The sequence below is a fragment of the Microcaecilia unicolor genome, chromosome 1 (genome assembly GCF_901765095.1).
Source record: "Microcaecilia unicolor chromosome 1, aMicUni1.1, whole genome shotgun sequence".
NCBI classification, from domain to species: domain Eukaryota; kingdom Metazoa; phylum Chordata; class Amphibia; order Gymnophiona; family Siphonopidae; genus Microcaecilia; species Microcaecilia unicolor.
This window is the reverse complement of record NC_044031.1, coordinates 365,370,039-365,387,545: the sequence shown is the minus strand read 5'-3', so window position 1 is coordinate 365,387,545 and position 17,507 is coordinate 365,370,039. Positions and strand designations below refer to the sequence as shown.

Sequence of the window (17,507 nt, the reverse complement as noted above, 5' to 3'; positions counted from 1 at the left end):
TAATGATAGCGGGGATGGGACGACTTCCCTATGAAGAAAGACTAAGGAGGCTAGGGCTATTCAGCTTGGAGAAGAGACGGCTGAGGGGAGACATGATAGAGGTATATAAAATAATGAGTGGAGTGGAACAGGTGGATGTGAAGCGTCTGTTCACGCTTTCCAAAAATACTAGGACTAGGGGGCATGCGATTAAACTACAGTGTAGTAAATTTAAAACAAATCGGAGAAAATGTTTCTTCACCCAACGTGTAATTAAACTCTGGAATTCATTGCCGGAAAATGTGGTGAAGGCGGTTAGCTTAGCAGAGTTTAAAAAGGGGTTGGACGGTTTCCTAAAGGACAAGTCCATAAACCGCTACTAAATGGACTTGGAAAAATCCAAAATCCCAGGAATAACATGTCTAGAATGTTTGTACGTTTGGGAAGCTTGCCAGGTGCCCTTGGCCTGGATTGGCCGCTGTCGTGGACAAGATGCTGGGCTCGATGGACCCTTAGTCTTTTCCCAATATGGCATTACTTATGTGCTCACAAATATATTGAACAGAATTCGCCCCAGCATCGATCCCTGAGGCACTCCACTACTCACCTTTCCCTCATCCGAGCGAATTCCATTAACCACCACCCTCTGGCGTCTGTCTGTCAACCAGTTCCTAATCCAGTTCACCATGTTGGGTCCTATCTTCAGCCTGTCCAGTTTATTCAAGAGCCTCCTATGGGGGAACCGTGTCAAAAGCTTTGCTGAAATCTAAGTAGATTACGTCTATAGCATGTCCCTGATTCAATTCTCCGGTCACCCAGTCAAAGAATTCAATGGGATTCGTTTGGCATCATAGGCGGTCGGTGGCCCAATCGTTTGGGGAGGCTAAAGGGGGCGTGGTTAGGGGTGGAGCCAGGGGGCGGAGCTTATATCCACAATTAACACACAGAAAAAAATAAGTAAAAATAAAAGTCACAATACCTTTTATTAAATTTAGATATTAGATATGTATCATATGTCAAAGAATAAAGTGGTTGCTCAAAGCATATACTAACCACAATCGCTCAACTGTAAAACACTATGCACAAATTTGTGCAAAAACACACTCAGAACCTTACTGTACCATAACACTAGGCAGACCCTAATACACCAATATACCACCCATATGGAAAATGCAGACCGTCAACAATATGAAACAAGGGATCATAATATCACAATTCTCATGTAGAGCCACAAAACACCCTTTTAGGGTGGATAGTGTTCACAATGAGCTCCTTTTATTAACGACCATATGTAGATCCTTCAAGAGGTAGTGTGTCATGATTTAGGCTCTACACCCTTTCTGACGTTTTGGTGCCACCTCAGTAAGGCCAACACACAATCTCTCCACTGCAAAACACTATACACAAACTTGTGCAAAAACACAATCATAACCTTACCAAACCATAACAGCACTAATTCCAAAGACAGGACGAGCTACAACCTTATGCGTGGAAAGGCATCAGCAGCACTATAATTACACCGGGCTCTAAAACACCAGTACACAACCTAGTGAAACAAAAAAAACAAAACAAAATGCCGGCAAATACTACACGCTAGCAGAATACTGCATCTTGATCACACATGAAAAACACATGACACAACAGATATGAAGGCAAAACTGGAAAGTTACCTCAAGAAGTCAGACTCGGCATGCAGCAATACTAGAAAAATTGAAACTTACATGCAAAATATCACAGATGACCATTTCCAAAAGCTGATATTTCAATTAATAAATTCAGAATAAAATTCTTCTTTCTACCTTGTCTGCACATTTTATTTTTGTAGTCACGCTGGTTCAGTGTCTATTTTCTGTTTTTCCTGTTTTTGCAGTATCCCCTGTCCGTTTGACATTTCTTCTGTCTTGTCCACCATTGATCTTCCATCTGTGTCCCTACTGGTCCCGTCCAGCATCTCCATTCTGTGTGTCCCTGTCCCTATGTTCCATCTGCCCTCTCAGTGTCTCTGTCCCATTACATTCAGCATCTTCCCCCTGTGTCTCTCTGTGTTGCTCTTTCCTGCATTTCATCCTGTTTGTCCCTCCCCACCCTACCCTACCTCATTGTGTCCAGCATTGCCCCTGTGTGTCCCTTTCCCTATGTTTTCTCCATGCCCTGCATCTCTTCTCGGACTCCCTGACCTTCCTCTGTCTTTCCTTCCTCCTGCACTCCTACTCTGGGGCCTGAATGCCTTCCTCTTTCCCCCACCCATGGTCCAGTATTGCTCTCTCTTGGGTCTCCAAAATATCTCCCAGTTTCTTCCACTCTGTCAATCCTCACTCTCTCTCTCTCCCCCCCATCTAACCTCTTATTCTCAGATCTAGCACCTCTCCCTCCCTCCACAAATCCAGCGCTTCTCCCCTTTCCTTTCACCCCAACCTCACGGCCCCAACTCCCCTCTGATTCTCACTCTCCTCTCTGTGGTCCGATGGTGCAACTAATTTGTCTTTACTAAGCTGTACCCTCCTCACCCCTTCCAGCTCAACTTCACTCATCGTCAGAACTGGGCGTTCCGTACCTAGCTTGGGGGGGGGGGGGAGAAAAGGTTGGGCTAACAGCTTCCTCCTCATCTGCATTCTCAAACTCGCCAGCAGGGGATGACCTGGAGAAGGGATTGTTCACTCTCGCGTTCTCTCTCACACGTTCCCTCCCCCTCCGACTTGGTCGCGCACACACCGTCTCTTTTCACCCTCTGTGCATTGCCAGGCTGCCTGAGCTCAGACGAGGAGGAGCGGAGGGCTGCTTCCTGCCCTTGGCTGTTTCACACCAGCATCCTGCGCCTTTCCTTTCCCAAATCTTCAGAAGCTCTTAACCGGTTGGTCCTGAGGTGGAGAGGAGTGAGAGAATAAAGAAAAGCTTGATCGCTGTCAGTAGCGACACTGCAGCGATTAAGGCAGGCTGCCTCAGTCTTCCCAGTGATGCCTCCCGCCCACGCGGAACAGGAAGTTGCATCAGAAGAGGGCGGGAGGCATCACTGGGAAGACCGAGGCAGCCTGCCTTAATCGCTGCAGTGTCGCTACTGACAGCGATCAAGGCAAATTAGCAGCACCATCGATTTGATCGGACGACTGAAGACAGATACCCGCACCTGAAGCCTAATACAGAGCCTGGAGATCGTGAGGGGGGACACACCGATCGCTGCAGTAAGAGCTGGTAGGCTGGGTTTTAGTTGCTGCTGGACATTTGGAGCAAGAGGCAGGCGGGGAGGCTCACAGCTGGGCTGGGGAGGCTTATCCTCCCCAAGCCTCTTATATGGGGCGCCTATATTTGGCATGATTTACCTTTGGTAAAACCATATTCTCCGAGGACAAGCAGGCTGCTTGTTCTCACTGATGGGTGACGTCCACGGCAGCCCCTCCAATCGGAACACTTTCTAGCAAAGTCCTTTGCTAGTCCTCGCGCGCCGATGCGCACCGCACATGTGCGGCCGTCTTCCCGCCCGAACCGGCTCGTGCCGGCCAGTCTTCTTTTGTCCGCGCTCGGTACGGTCGTGTTTCGCCGTTCGCGCCCCAAAGTTGACCTTGCGCGTCGTTTATCGACTTCGTTCTACAAAAAAAAAAAAAAAAGGTGTCGGAAGGAGACCTTTATGGTTTTCTCCCTTCCCGTACTTCTAGTTTTGCCCCGGTAAGTTTTCTTTCGTCGTCGGGGTAGGCCCTATTTAGGCCTCGGTCGAAGTTTTTCTTCCCCCTATTTTTGTGGTGCCATTTTCGCCATTTCGAATTTTGATCTCGCCGGCGCGATTTTTCCGCCCATGACATCGAAGTCTTCCAGCGGCTTCAAGAAGTGCACCCAGTGCGCCCGGGTAATCTCGCTCACTGACAGGCACGCGTCGTGTCTTCAGTGTCTGGGGGCTGGGCACCGCCCGCAGGCCTGTAGTCTGTGTTCCCTTTTGCAAAAGCGGACTCAGGTAGCGAGGTTAGCCCAGTGGAACGTTTTGTTCTCGGGCTCTTCGTCGGCATCGGCACCGGGAGTATCGACTGCTTCGACGTCGTCGGCGCCTGGACCTTCATCTTCGCCCCCGATTGCATCGAGTGCATCGGGGCGACATCGGAAGGCTGCGTCGGCGTCGGTGGTATCGAGACCTCCTCGTTTGCTGATGTCGTCGGACGGTGGTGCTTCGTCTGGAGTGCAGGTGAGGGCTGTCCATTCCCCTGCTGGTGGCGGTGAGCCTTCGGGTGGGTCTCCCCCTACCCTGAGGGCTCCTGCAGTACAGCCCCCCCGAGACCGACCTCCTTCGGCCTCGGTCCCGAGGAAGAGACGGCTGGATTCTACGTCCTCCTCGTCGGTGCCGGGAAGCTCCGGTGACATGCTTCGTCCCAAGAAGTCGAAGAAGCATCGTCACCGGTCCCCTTCCCGTGTCGGCACCGAGAGCTCTGGGTCGCCGAGGGAGTCGGCACCCAGTAGGCATCGGCACCGAGAGGACCGCTCGCCCTCTGTTCAAGAGGTGTCGATGCGCTCCCCTTTGGACAGCCCGGAACAGCCTCCACGCCCGGAACAGACTCTGGCATCGACGCCTGCATCGGCTTCCATGCCTTTTTCCACAGCCGCTCTGAACGAGAGTCTCCGGGCCGTTCTCCCAGAGATCCTGGGAGAGCTGTTGTGCCCTACCCCTCCGGTACCGGGGGTGCTTGCGCCACCGGTACCGTCGAGCGAAGCGCCGGCTGGCCCATTGCCCGGGGTGAGGTCTCCGACATCGGTGCCGCGTGCGGTACCGACTACAGTAGCCTCCCAGGAAGGCTCCCCGACTACGTCGGCGGAGGGAGCTTCGCCGGTGCGGGCGAGGGAGTCTACCTTTCGACGCTGCCGCCGTGGTTCCACGGAGTCGAGCCGGGCACGGCTGCAGACACAGGTCCGTGAACTTGTGTCTGACACCGATGGTGAGGCCTCGTGGGAAGAGAAAGAAGACATCAGATATTTCTCTGACGAGGAGTCTGAGGGTCTTCCTTCTGATCCCACTCCCTCTCCTGAAAGGCAGCTTTCTCCTCCCGAGAGCCTGTCTTTCGCTTCCTTTGTCCGGGAGATGTCTACGGCCATCCCCTTCCCGGTGGTTGTGGAGGACGAGCCCAGGGCTGAAATGTTTGAGCTCCTGGACTATCCTTCTCCACCTAAGGAAGCGTCCACAGTACCCATGCATCATGTCCTCAAAAAGACATTACTAGCGAACTGGACCAAGCCATTAAGTAATCCCCACATCCCCAAGAAGATTGAGTCCCAGTACCGAATCCATGGGGACCCAGAGCTGATGCGCACTCAGTTGCCTCACGACTCTGGAGTTGTGGATTTGGCCCTAAAGAAGGCCAAGAGTTCTAGGGAGCATGCTTCGGCGCCCCCGGGTAAGGACTCTAGAACCTTGGACTCCTTTGGGAGGAAGGCCTACCATTCTTCTATGCTCGTGGCCAAGATTCAGTCGTACCAGCTCTACACGAGCATACACATGCGGAACAATGTGCGGCAGTTGGCGGGCTTGGTGGATAAGCTCCCCCCCCTGAGCAAGCCAAGCCATTTCAGGAGGTGGTCAGGCAGCTGAAGGCGTGCAGAAAATTCCTGGCCAGAGGGGTGTATGACACCTTTGATGTTGCGTCCAGGGCCGCTGCTCAAGGTGTGGTGATGCGCAGACTCTCATGGCTGCGTGCCTCCGACCTGGAGAATAGAATCCAGCAGCGGATTGCGGACTCGCCTTGCCGTGCGGATAATATTTTTGGAGAAAAAGTCGAACAGGTGGTAGAGCAGCTCCACCAGCGGGACACCGCATTCGACAAGTTCTCCCGCCGGCAGCCTTCAGCCTCTACCTCTACAGGTAGATGATTTTTTGGGGGAAGGAAGACTGTTCCCTACTCTTCTGGCAAGCGTAGGTACAATCCTCCTTCTCGACAGCCTGCGGCCCAGGCTAAGCCCCAGCGCGCTCGCTCTCGTCAGCAGCGTGCGCCTCAGCAAGGCCCCTCGGCTCCCCAGCAAAAGCAAGGGACGAGCTTTTGACTGGCTCCAGCAGAGCATAGCCGACATCCAAGTGTCAGTGCCGGGCGACCTGCCGGTCGGAGGGAGGTTGAAAGCTTTTCACCAAAGGTGGCCTCTCATAACCTCCGATTAGTGGGTTCTCCAAATAGTCCGGCAAGGATACACCCTCAATTTGGCCTCAAAACCTCCAAATTGTCCACCGGGAGCTCAGTCTTACAGCTTCCAGCACAAGCAGGTACTTGCAGAGGAACTCTCCGCCCTTCTCAGTGCCAATGCGGTCGAGCCCGTGCCATCCGGGCAAGAAGGGCTGGGATTCTATTCCAGGTACTTCCTTGTGGAAAAGAAAACAGGGGGGATGCGTCCCATCCTAGACCTAAGGGCCCTGAACAAATATCTGGTCAAAGAAAAGTTCAGGATGCTTTCCCTGGGCACCCTTCTCCCCATGATTCAGGAAAACGATTGGCTATGCTCTCTGGACTTGAAGGACGCCTACACACACATCCCGATACTGCCAGCTCACAGACAGTATCTGCGATTTCAGCTGGGCACACGTCACTTCCAGTACTGTGTGCTACCCTTTGGGCTCGCCTCTGCGCCCAGAGTGTTCACGAAGTGCTTGGCTGTAGTAGCAGCGGCACTTCGCAGACTGGGGGTACACGTGTTCCCATATCTCGACGATTGGCTGGTGAAGAACACATCCGAGGCAGGAGCCCTGCAGTCCATGCAGATGACTATTCGCCTCCTGGAGCTACTGGGGTTTGTGATAAATTATCCAAAGTCCCATCTTCTCCCAGTGCAGAAACTCGAATTCATAGGAGCTCTGCTGGATTCTCGGATGGCTCGTGCCTATCTCCCAGAGACGAGAGCCACCAACTTGTTGTCCCTCATCTCGCGGGTGCGAGTGTCCCAGCAGATCACAGCTCGGCAGATGTTGAGATTGCTGGTCCACATGGCCTCCACAGTTCATGTGACTCCCATGGCCCGCCTTCACATGAGATCTGCTCAATGGACCCTAGCTTCCCAGTGGTTTCAGGCTGCTGGGGATCTAGAAGACGTGATCCACCTGTCCACGAGTTTTCTCAAATCCCTGTATTGGTGGACGATTTGGTCCAATTTGACTCTGGGACGTCCTTTCCAAATTCCTCAGCCACAAAAAGTGCTGACCACGGATGCGTCTCTCCTGGGGTGGGGAGCTCATGTCGATGGGCTTCACACCCAAGGAAGCTGGTCCCTCCAGGAACGCGATCTGCAGATCAATCTTCTGGAGTTACGAGCGATCTGGAACGCTCTGAAGGCTTTCAGAGATCGGCTCTCCCACCAAATTATCCAAATTCAGACAGACAACCAGGTTGCCATGTATTACATCAACAAGCAGGGGGGCACCGGATCTCGCCCCCTGTGTCAGGAAGCCATCAGCATGTGGCTCTGGGTTCGTCGTCACGGCATGGTGCTCCAAGCCACATATCTGGCAGGCGTAAACAACAGTCTGGCCGACAGGTTGAGCAGGATTATGCAACCTCACGAGTGGTCGCTCAATTCCCGTGTAGTGCGTCAGATCTTCCAGGTATGGGGCACCCCCTTGGTAGATCTTTTCGCATCTCGAGCCAACCACAAAGTCCCTCAGTTCTGTTCCAGGCTTCAGGCCCACGGCAGACTGGCATCGGATGCCTTCCTCCTGGACTGGGGGGGAGGGTCTGCTGTATGCTTATCATCCCATACCTCTGGTGGGGAAGACTTTGTTGAAACTCAAGCAAGACCGAGGCACCATGATTCTGATTGCTCCTTTTTGGCCGCGTCAGATCTGGTTCCCTCTTCTTCTGGAGTTGTCCTCCGAAGAACCGTGGAGATTGGAGTGTTTTCCGACCCTCATCACACAGGACGAAGGGGCGCTTCTGCATCCCAACCTCCGGTCCCTGGCTCTCACGGCCTGGATGTTGAGAGCGTAGACTTTGCCTCTTTGGGTCTGTCAGAGGGTGTCTCCCGCATCTTGCTTGCTTCCAGGAAAGATTCCACTAAGAGGAGTTACTTCTTTCTGTGGAGGAGGTTTGCCGTCTGGTGTGACAGCAAGGCCCTAGATCCTCGCTCTTGTCCTACACAGACCCTGCTTGAATACCTTCTGCACTTGTCTGAGTCTGGTCTCAAGACCAACTTTGTAAGGGTTCACCTTAGTGCAATCAGTGCATACCATTACCGTGTGGAAGGTAAGCTGATCTCAGGGCAGCCTTTAGTTGTTCGCTTCATGAGAGGTTTGCTTTTGTCAAAGCCCCCTGTCAAGCCTCCTACAGTGTCATGGGATCTCAATGTCGTTCTCACCCAGCTGATGAAACCTCCTTTTGAGCCACTGAATTCCTGCCATCTGAAGTACTTGACCTGGAAGGTCATTTTCTTGGTGGCAGTTACTTCAGCTCGTAGAGTCAGTGAGCTTCAGGCCCTGGTAGCCCAGGCCCCTTACACCAAATTTCATCATAACAGAGTAGTCCTCCGCACTCACCCTAAGTTCTTGCCAAAGGTTGTGTCGGAGTTCCATCTGAACCAGTCAATTGTCTTGCCAACATTCTTTCCCCGCCCTCATTCCTGCCCTGCTGAACGTCAGCTGCACACATTGGACTGCAAGAGAGCATTGGCCTTCTATCTGGAGCGGACACAGCCCAACAGACAGTCCGCCCAATTGTTTGTTTCTTTTGATCCCAACAGGAGGGGAGTGGCTGTGGGAAAACGCACCATATCCAATTGGCTAGCAGATTGCATTTCCTTCACTTACGCCCAGGCTGGGCTGGCTCTTGAGGGTCATGTCACGGCTCATAATGTTAGAGCCATGGCAGCGTCGGTAGCCCACTTGAAGTCAGGCACTATTGAAGAGATTTGCAAAGCTGCGACGTGGTCATCTGTCCACACATTCACATCTCATTACTGCCTGCAGCAGGATACCCGACGCGACAGTCGGTTCGGGCAGTCAGTGCTTTAGAATCTGTTCGGGGTTTAGAATCCAACTCCACCCCCCTAGGCCCATGTTTGTTCTGTTCCAGGCTGCACTCTCAGTTAGTTGGTAAATTTTTTAGGTCAATCTCAGTTATGTCCTCGCCGTTGCGAGGCCCAATTGACCATGGTTGTTGTTTTGAGTGAGCCTGGGGGCTAGGGATACCCCATCAGTGAGAACAAGCAGCCTGCTTGTCCTCGGAGAAAGCGAATGCTACATACCTGTAGAAGGTATTCTCCGAGGACAGCAGGCTGATTGTTCTCACAAACCCGCCCGCCTCCCCTTTGGAGTTGTGTCTTCCCTTCTCTTTGTCTTGCTACATATGAGACTGGCCGGCACGAGCCGGTTTGGGCGGGAAGACGGCCGCGCATGCGCATCGGCGCGCAAGGACTAGCAAAGGACTTTGCTAGAAAGTGTTCCGATTGGAGGGGCTGCCGTGGACGTCACCCATCAGTGAGAACAATCAGCCTGCTGTCCTCGGAGAATACCTTCTACAGGTATGTAGCATTCGCTTTGTCTCGGTTCTTGCAACTTATTGGCTTCCAGGAAATTCACTATCCTTTCCTTCAGCATCGCTTCCATTACTTTTCCAATAACCGAAGTGAGGCTTACCGGCCTGTAGTTTCCAGCTTCTTCCCTATCACCACTTTTGTGAAGAGGTACCACGTCCGCCGTTCTCCAATCCCATGGAACCTCTCCCGTCTCCAAGGATTTATCAAACAAATCTTTAAGAGGACCCACCAGAACCTCTCTGAGCTCCCTCAATATCCTGGGGTGGATCCCGTCCGGTCCCATGGCTTTGTCCACCTTTAGATTTTCAAGTTGTTCATACACACTGTCTTCCGTGAACGGTGCTATATCCACTCCATTCTCATATGTACTTTTGCCAATCAATCGTGGTCCTTCTCCAGGATTTTCTTCTGTGAAAACGGAACAAAAGTATCTATTTAGCAAATTTGCTTTTTCTTCATCATTATCTACATAGCGGTTCGCAGCATCTTTCAGTCTCACAATTCCCTTTTTAGTCTTCCTCCTTTCACTAATATGCTGAAAGAAAAATGTTGTCACCCCTCCTTACATTTCTAGCCATTTGTTCTTCCACTTGCGCTTTCGCCAGACGTATCTCTTTCTTGGCTTCTTTCAGTTTCATCCGGTATTCCTCTCCGTGTTCCTCCTCTTGATTTTTTCTGTATACCTATTGTTCTGTTTGCTTTTTTTGCCACCGCATAACATTGAGTAGAGTGTTTAAAAGTATTGTCAGTTATGACTCCTAGGTCCTTTTCCTGGTCCATGACTCCTAACTCAGAACCTTGCATCTCGTGGCTATAGTTCGGGTTCCTCTTTCCCACATGCATCATTTTGCATTTGCTCACATTAAACATCATCTGCCATTGGAGGGTCATGTCTTAGCTCATATTATCAGGGCCATGGCTGCGTCTGTAGCCTACTTGAGGTCAGCCTCCATTGAAGAAATTTGCAAAGCTGGAACATGGTCTTCAGTCCACACATTCATATCACACTACTGCCTTGAGCAGGATACCCATTGCAATAGTCTGTTTGGGCAGTCAGTGTTGCAGAATTGTTTGGGGTCTAGAAACCAACTCCACCCTCCTAGGCCCATTTTATTCTGTTCCATTCTATACCCTCATTCAGATTGTATATAGTTTCAGGTTCATCTATTTTATGTCCTCGCCGTTGCAAGGCCCAATTGACCAATGTTTGTTTTGGGTGAGACTGGATGCTAGGGATTCCCCAGTTGTGAGAAGATTGAAGCCTGCTTGTCCTTGGATAAAGTGAAGATACTTACCTGTAGCAGGTATTCTCCGAGGACAGCAGGCTTCATATTCTCACAGTTCCTCCCTCCTCCCCTTGGAGTTGTCTCCTTGGTTATTTTTACTTTATTTTTTTGCTTTAGTATTAAACTGAGGAGACTGCATTCGTGTGACAGGCGGGAAGGCACTCGTGCATGTGAGGTGGAGCGTGGTTTGCACTCCATAAAGCTCTATTTTTAGCTTTGGCAAAATGCTGGACCAGGCAACGTGGATCTGCGTCACCCACATGATAATATGAAGCCTACTGCACTCGGAGAATACCTGCTACAGGTAAGTATCTTGACGCTTTATCACTGCAACATTACAATATAGACTTGTCTTCAGAAACAGACTGACTAGATTGTTTAAACTTTATTCCAAAACTGTTAATGAAAATAACTGTGGTAATATGAAATGTCTGAATTAAAGCTTTCCTTTCTTTCTTTTGGGAAGACTAATCCCGGAAAAGCTTGGAAAAGACCTTGATAAATATTCAGAAAGCGCCAAGAAAAGAAGAGGAGAAAGGATCACTCTTAGAGAATTTGCAATATACTTAGATGTCCCAGTCTCTGAGACATTGGAACATTTGTTTGCTTTGTTTCATGAGGTAAGAATTCTGTCCTAGGCCATTGCAAGTCCCGGTCTCTGAGACATTGGAACATTTATTTGCTTTGTTTCATGAGAGAAGAATTCTGTCTTAGGCCGTTGCAATAATCCCACTAGTTAATGTTTTAATAACCACTCTGTAGTATGAATTGCCTGATTCCAAAATAAGGAAATCAAGCAAAGTAACTGATAATCAAGCCTTTGTCCAGGATTTTTGCATTTTAATATTTTGATTAACTGGCGTATTTTAAGTATTTCTATTTTTTAACAATTGAATGTAGATTAGTTTTTGCAAAATTTACCTTACCACTGTTTAATTTTAATCCAGGTAGCATTTTTAAGCTGTTAATTATTGATTCACCCAAAGAATAAGAGCCCTGAAAGTAGGGTTACCAAATGTCCGGTTTTACCCAGACACGTCCTCTTTTTGAGTACATGGCCGGGCAACCAGATGGGTTTTGCCAGCCTGACTGTTTGCCCGGATTTGCGGACAAACGGGCAGGCTGGCAGGCCTAGTGGTGTCCTGTCCTCCCCTTCCCTTACTGTACTGCCCTACTTTCAGGGCTCTTTTATTCTCTCTGGAGTCTCTAGCACCGAAGTTCTGTATAACCAGTGACAAGTTGCTTAGTGTACCACACTAAACTTGGGTGAACTGGTTCTCAGAAGGCGGCTTAAAGGCAGAGTGGATATTAATGGCATGTCTATGATAGACTCCCTTCCTGAACAAATATTATTCAGACCTTTCTATATAATTTCTTTAGCAACATACCAGCTTTTATTAACTATTATCTTCTGTGCTTCATCCAAAATTTCCCCTCCACCAATCCAGAATAATTTGGGTGAATCAACAATTAACAGCTTAAAAATGCTACCTGGATTAAAATTAAACAGTGGTAAGGTAAATTTTGTAAAAACTAATCTACATTCAATTATTAAAAAATAGAAATACTTATAATATGCCAGTTAATCAAGGGGAGGGGAGAATAGGACACCCTTAGGGGAGTGTGACAGGAGGGGGCGGGGGGTGTGAAAGGTGTGGGCAGTATGTGACCGAGGGTGTGGCAGGGGCGGGGCATGTGTCCTCTTTTTTTTTGGGGGGGGGGAGCAAATATAGTAACCCTACCTGAAAGGAGTGTGCTCATGAGAATGCCATGAGATGTGGTCCTGAACTGGAAGCAGGTGAACCCATATTAGAGACAAGCAGTCTGGAAGATGTAGTGAGCAGGGGTTCACCTGGAACTAATTAGCAGTTGTTGATGAAAGGCTTAACCTGTTCAGAGCTTTTTTTGAGGGGGTACTGAGTACCGGCACCTTTTCCATTGTCTGCTAAAATTGTCCCATGGTCCCCAAGTTTTAATGAAAGTGGTCAGGCTCTACACACCAATTCTGCCTTTTTATAGATTCTGTGACTGGTTTCAGGGGGCCTGGCTATTGTGGGGTGGGTTCCTCAGTGATCACCCCCACACCTGAAGGATGACCTGACATTTGAGTACCGGCCCCTTTTTTGCTAGAACAAATGCACTGAACCTGTTTGCAGAGAAAAGGTAGAAGGATGAAAACTGCAAAGCCATAGGATGGTTTTAGAAGGAAAAACAGAGTTGGGGAATGTTTGAGATTTGGTGTCAGATTTTTCAGTGAGGTAGGAACTTGAATATTTTCAGAGTTTTCATTGAAAAATTAAAGAGCTTGACAGGGTTTTGCAAAATAAAAGAAGAATAAAACTATTTCCCAAACAGAGAATAGCCATAATAGATTTGCATACATTTGCCTCCATTGGATGCAAATCTAGTTCATAAGTATTCATTGTGAATGTATATTATTATTTATATTTATTTATTAACATAACATACATGTATGTTATCTATGTAAGGGATCTTGATTTGAAACCATAGGGAAAATTTTATCTCATTCTTAAAATATCTGGGAAGATTATTTCCCCCAGGACAGATTAACAAGGTAGGAAAAGTAACTGCAGGCTACTGGAAATACACCCTGGATTAAGTTTGTGCCAGTGGGGGGGCTGTATGTGAGGCTGTGTTTGTTCCTGACCAAGGGCCACAGTTAAGGAGCTGACAGTGGATGTCAGTTAAAAAGCATTAAAGCTGTATCATGGAGGGACAGACAGCTTTACTGGCTGTTTGGTTATCAATAGAAATCAAACAAAATAAAACATGGAAAAGAAAATAAGATACCTTTTTTATTGGACATAACTTAATACATTTTTTGATTAGCTTTCGAAAGTTGCCCTTCTTCGTCAGATCGGAAATAAGCAAATGTGGTAGCAGATAGTATATATAAGTGAAACATCCAAGCATTACTTTGACAGTCTGACAGGGTGGGGGTGGGTAGGAGGTATGCATGGGGACATCAAAGCATTTCATTGATATTCTAACAGGATGGGTTTGGGTAGTTGAGAGGAGGGTGATAAACAGAGAAATACAATTTTATGGTTTATAATGGGTTAGAAAACCCAGATCCTTGTTAAGTCCTGTTGGGTGTCAAAATATTCAATCATTCTGACTTCAAAGGTCTTACATTCCTGTATTGTTTTAAAGTTACCTACACTGGCTGTTTGGGAAATAGTTGTACAGGACCCTTAAGCTTGCTTTTTTTTTTTTTCTTTTCATTTTTTATTTATCTGCTTTTAAACTTTACATCCACAGAATAAAGCTGGTGACTTTTGCTCTAGAACTTGATAGGAATAATATTTTTTTGTCTTTATTTTTGTCATATGAAAGCAAAGTTTTTGGGCTCATTAATACAAGTATTTCCTGACTTCACTAGAGATACCCAGAAAAGGAGACTGGAATTCCTGGCTGTTAAGCCAAGAGTTCTAGTTTTTGAGTGGAACTTTTGATCTAAAATTACCTTGTAGATGTATAGTATTTCTAAATCACATTAAGTATGTTTTCTTTGATCTTATGCTTGCTTTTTAAAGTCCATAGGCTATAGTTTGCACCATGGAAGGTCAGAGCAGTAACGTCCATGGAATGTTACTGTTGTAATTGTACTTTACATTGAATTGTGCAAGGAAACTGTAGTGGGAAGTTTTTTGAAGCTCATGTTTAAGCAGCCATTTAAGGGGCCCTTTACTAGCCATATAAGCATCTACACGCGCACAATGCGCGCCAAAATGGAGTTACCGCGTGGCTCTTTCAGTAATTTTATTTTTGACGCGCATCCAATACATGCAGCCGAGAAAAAAGTTTTATTTTTAGATGCGCGCCAGGTGGTGTTTGACATTCATAGGTCATTACTGCCCGATTACCGCGTGAGACTTTACTGCTAGGTCAATGGCTGGCAGTAAGGTTGCAGACCCAAAATGAACGCACAGCAATTTTTATTTTGCCACATGTCCATTTTCGACAAAAATTTAAGGTGCGCTGAAAAATGGATCGGCGTACACCCAAAATCTGCGCCTACACTACTGCAAGCCATTTTTCAGCACACCTTAGTAAAAAGACCCCTACATCTAATATAATAAAACGCACCGTGAACGTTCTAATGAGGACAACGTTCTGAAGTCACTAAAACACTCCCTGAAGGGTTTGTGGCGTTCGTGGTGTGAAGCCACCCAGCCGTCTCTGCCCCGCCCTCGCGTCAAACGTCATGACGTCGAGGGCGGGGAAAACACACGGATCGCGAGGGCAGAAAAAAAAAACAAACTGATCGCACCCACGCACGGTGCGTTTTAGTATATTAGATTTACCTCTGTGGTGGCGGTTCCGGCAGCGCAGCGTCAGGGAAGGAGGGGGCGCTCCCGACGTCTCTAGCCTTCCCTTCGCTGTGTTCCGCCTTCTTCTGACGTCAATGATGACGTCAGAAGAAGGCGGAACACAGCGAAGGGAAGGCTAGACGTCGGAAACGCCGCCTCCTTCCCTGACGCTGCGCTGCCGGAACCGCCACCACGGAGGTAAATTAAAAAAAAAAAACAAAAGAAAAGGGATGTTGGGGGGATAGAAGAGGGTGGGCAGCAAAGTTGAACACTGGGAGCAGGAGGGCAGGGGAAAAACGACAGCATGGATGCGAAGAGGGGGGGGGGGAAGAAGAGGGCGGGCCAGGCTGGGACATGGGACAGAGAGGAGCATGGATGCGAGGGGGGGTCATGGAAGGAAGAGAGGGGAATTACAGGAAAAGGAAGAATGGAGGGGGCAGGGGACAGAGGAGCATGGATGGGCATGGATTGGGAGGGCAGGGCTCAGGGAGAGAGGGGAATTGCTGGATAGGGAAAAATGGAGGGGCCAGGTGACAGATGAGCATGGATGGGCATGGATTGGAAGGGCAGGACTCAGGGAGAGGGGAATTGCTGGAGAGGGATGAATGGAGGGGACAGATGGGCATGGATGGATATGGATTGCAGGGCAGGCCTCAGGCAGAGAGGGGAAATGCTGGATAGGGAAAAATGGAGGGGCCAGGTGACAGATGAGCATGGATGGGCATGGATTGGAAGGGCAGGACTCAGGGAGAGGGGAATTGCTGGATAGGGATGAATGGAGGGGACAGATGGGCATGGATGGATATGGATTGCAGGGCAGGCCTCAGGCAGAGAGGGGAAATGCTGGATAGGGAAAAATGGAGGGGCCAGGTGACAGAGGAGCATGGATGGACATGGATTGGAAGGGCAGGACTCAGGGAGAGGGGAATTGCTGGATAGGGATGAATGGAGGGGACAGATGGGCATGGATGGATATGGATTGCAGGGACAGGCCTCAGGCAGAGAGGGGAAATGCTGGATAGGGATGAATGGAGGGGGCAGGTGACAGAGAAACATGGATGGCCATGGATTAGGAGGGCAGGGCTCAGGGAGATAGGGGAATTGCTGGAAAAGGATGAATGGAGGGGGCAGGGGACAGATGGCCATGGATTGGGAGGGCACGGCTCACACTCTCTCTCTCATATACAATGTCTTTCTGACTCTCACTCTCACACACTCTGTCTCACACTGTATCACATTCACTCTCTATGTGCCACACAGTCACTCACACACTCGCTTGGTCTCATACACTCACTCTCACAGAGAATCTGTGTCTCACACACACTCTCTCTCTCGCCCACACACACACACACACTCTCTCTCTCGCCCACACACACACACACACTCTCTCACACTGTGTCTCACATACACACTTGCACACACTCTCATTCTCACACACACACTCTCTCACAAACACACTCACACCCAGACTCACTCTCTCTCTCACACACTCACACTTTCACTCTGACTCTCAAACAGTCACTCTCACATACACTCTCCCAAACATACACACTCCAAGGAAAACCTTGCTAGCGCCCGTTCATTTGTGTCAGAAACGGGCCTTTTTTACTAGTTTGTAAATAAAGCATATAAATAGTACACCGGTATTCTGACTCATCTATAGAAAGGGAGTTATTGTTGGATTAAGGAGCAATTATGGAGGGATTAGTTTATAAAAGTAGGCATGCCTCTTAGTTGAATCTGGCAGCATGCTTTTACTACAGCTTAAGCACAGACACAAAAGAGAGGGTAAAACAGCTTAAGACAGGAGAGTAACTCCAAACTAAAATGCTGTCGCCACTGCACAGTTCCAGTAGATGCTAGTGGGAATGATTTTTGCTATTCTAAACAAAATAATAAATAAATAATAAATTGTCTTGCTTGGGGAAATTTTGAAAAAATATATAAACTCAAAAATAGAGCAAATATAATAATATCAAAGCACAATACCCCCTATAGATCAGTCATATTATTCAGCAACTAAATCTTAGTAATTACTATAGCAGTAATAATTTTTATAATTGTGGAAGAGTCCTCAGTGTAGTAACGATTGTTTCCATAGCGTCATCAACAGATGAATCCAGAAACCAGTGTGGGTTGTGTCCGTCTACCAGCAGGTGGAGATAGAGAACCAAACTAAAGGGAGCTATATCAGCCGGCCAGCCTCTCTATCTCCAGCAGATGGTAGACAGATCTGTCCCAGCTCCTGGATTTTCAGGACCTGTACTGTCTCCTGGGCTGGTAGCCAGTTGAGACCAGGGATGGCTGTGTGGTCTCTGACCCCCTTTGGAATCATACTGGCTTACCTGCCTGTCCATGCTTCACCCTGCGAAAGTCCCTCTCCCTGTGCCTTTGATTCTCTCTGCTAACTTCCTCACTTAAAAAAAAA

At 48.6% G+C, this 17,507-nt stretch overlaps 1 protein-coding gene across 1 annotated transcript in view; it reads left to right on the top strand.

The window, feature by feature from the left end:
- LPCAT1 (lysophosphatidylcholine acyltransferase 1) overlaps positions 1 to 17,507 on the top strand; it is a 624,443-nt gene that overhangs the window by 472,734 nt on the left and 134,202 nt on the right. The window contains 1 exon segment of the mRNA XM_030209843.1: positions 11,212 to 11,365. Within this exon segment, the coding sequence (XP_030065703.1) occupies positions 11,212 to 11,365 (154 nt within the window).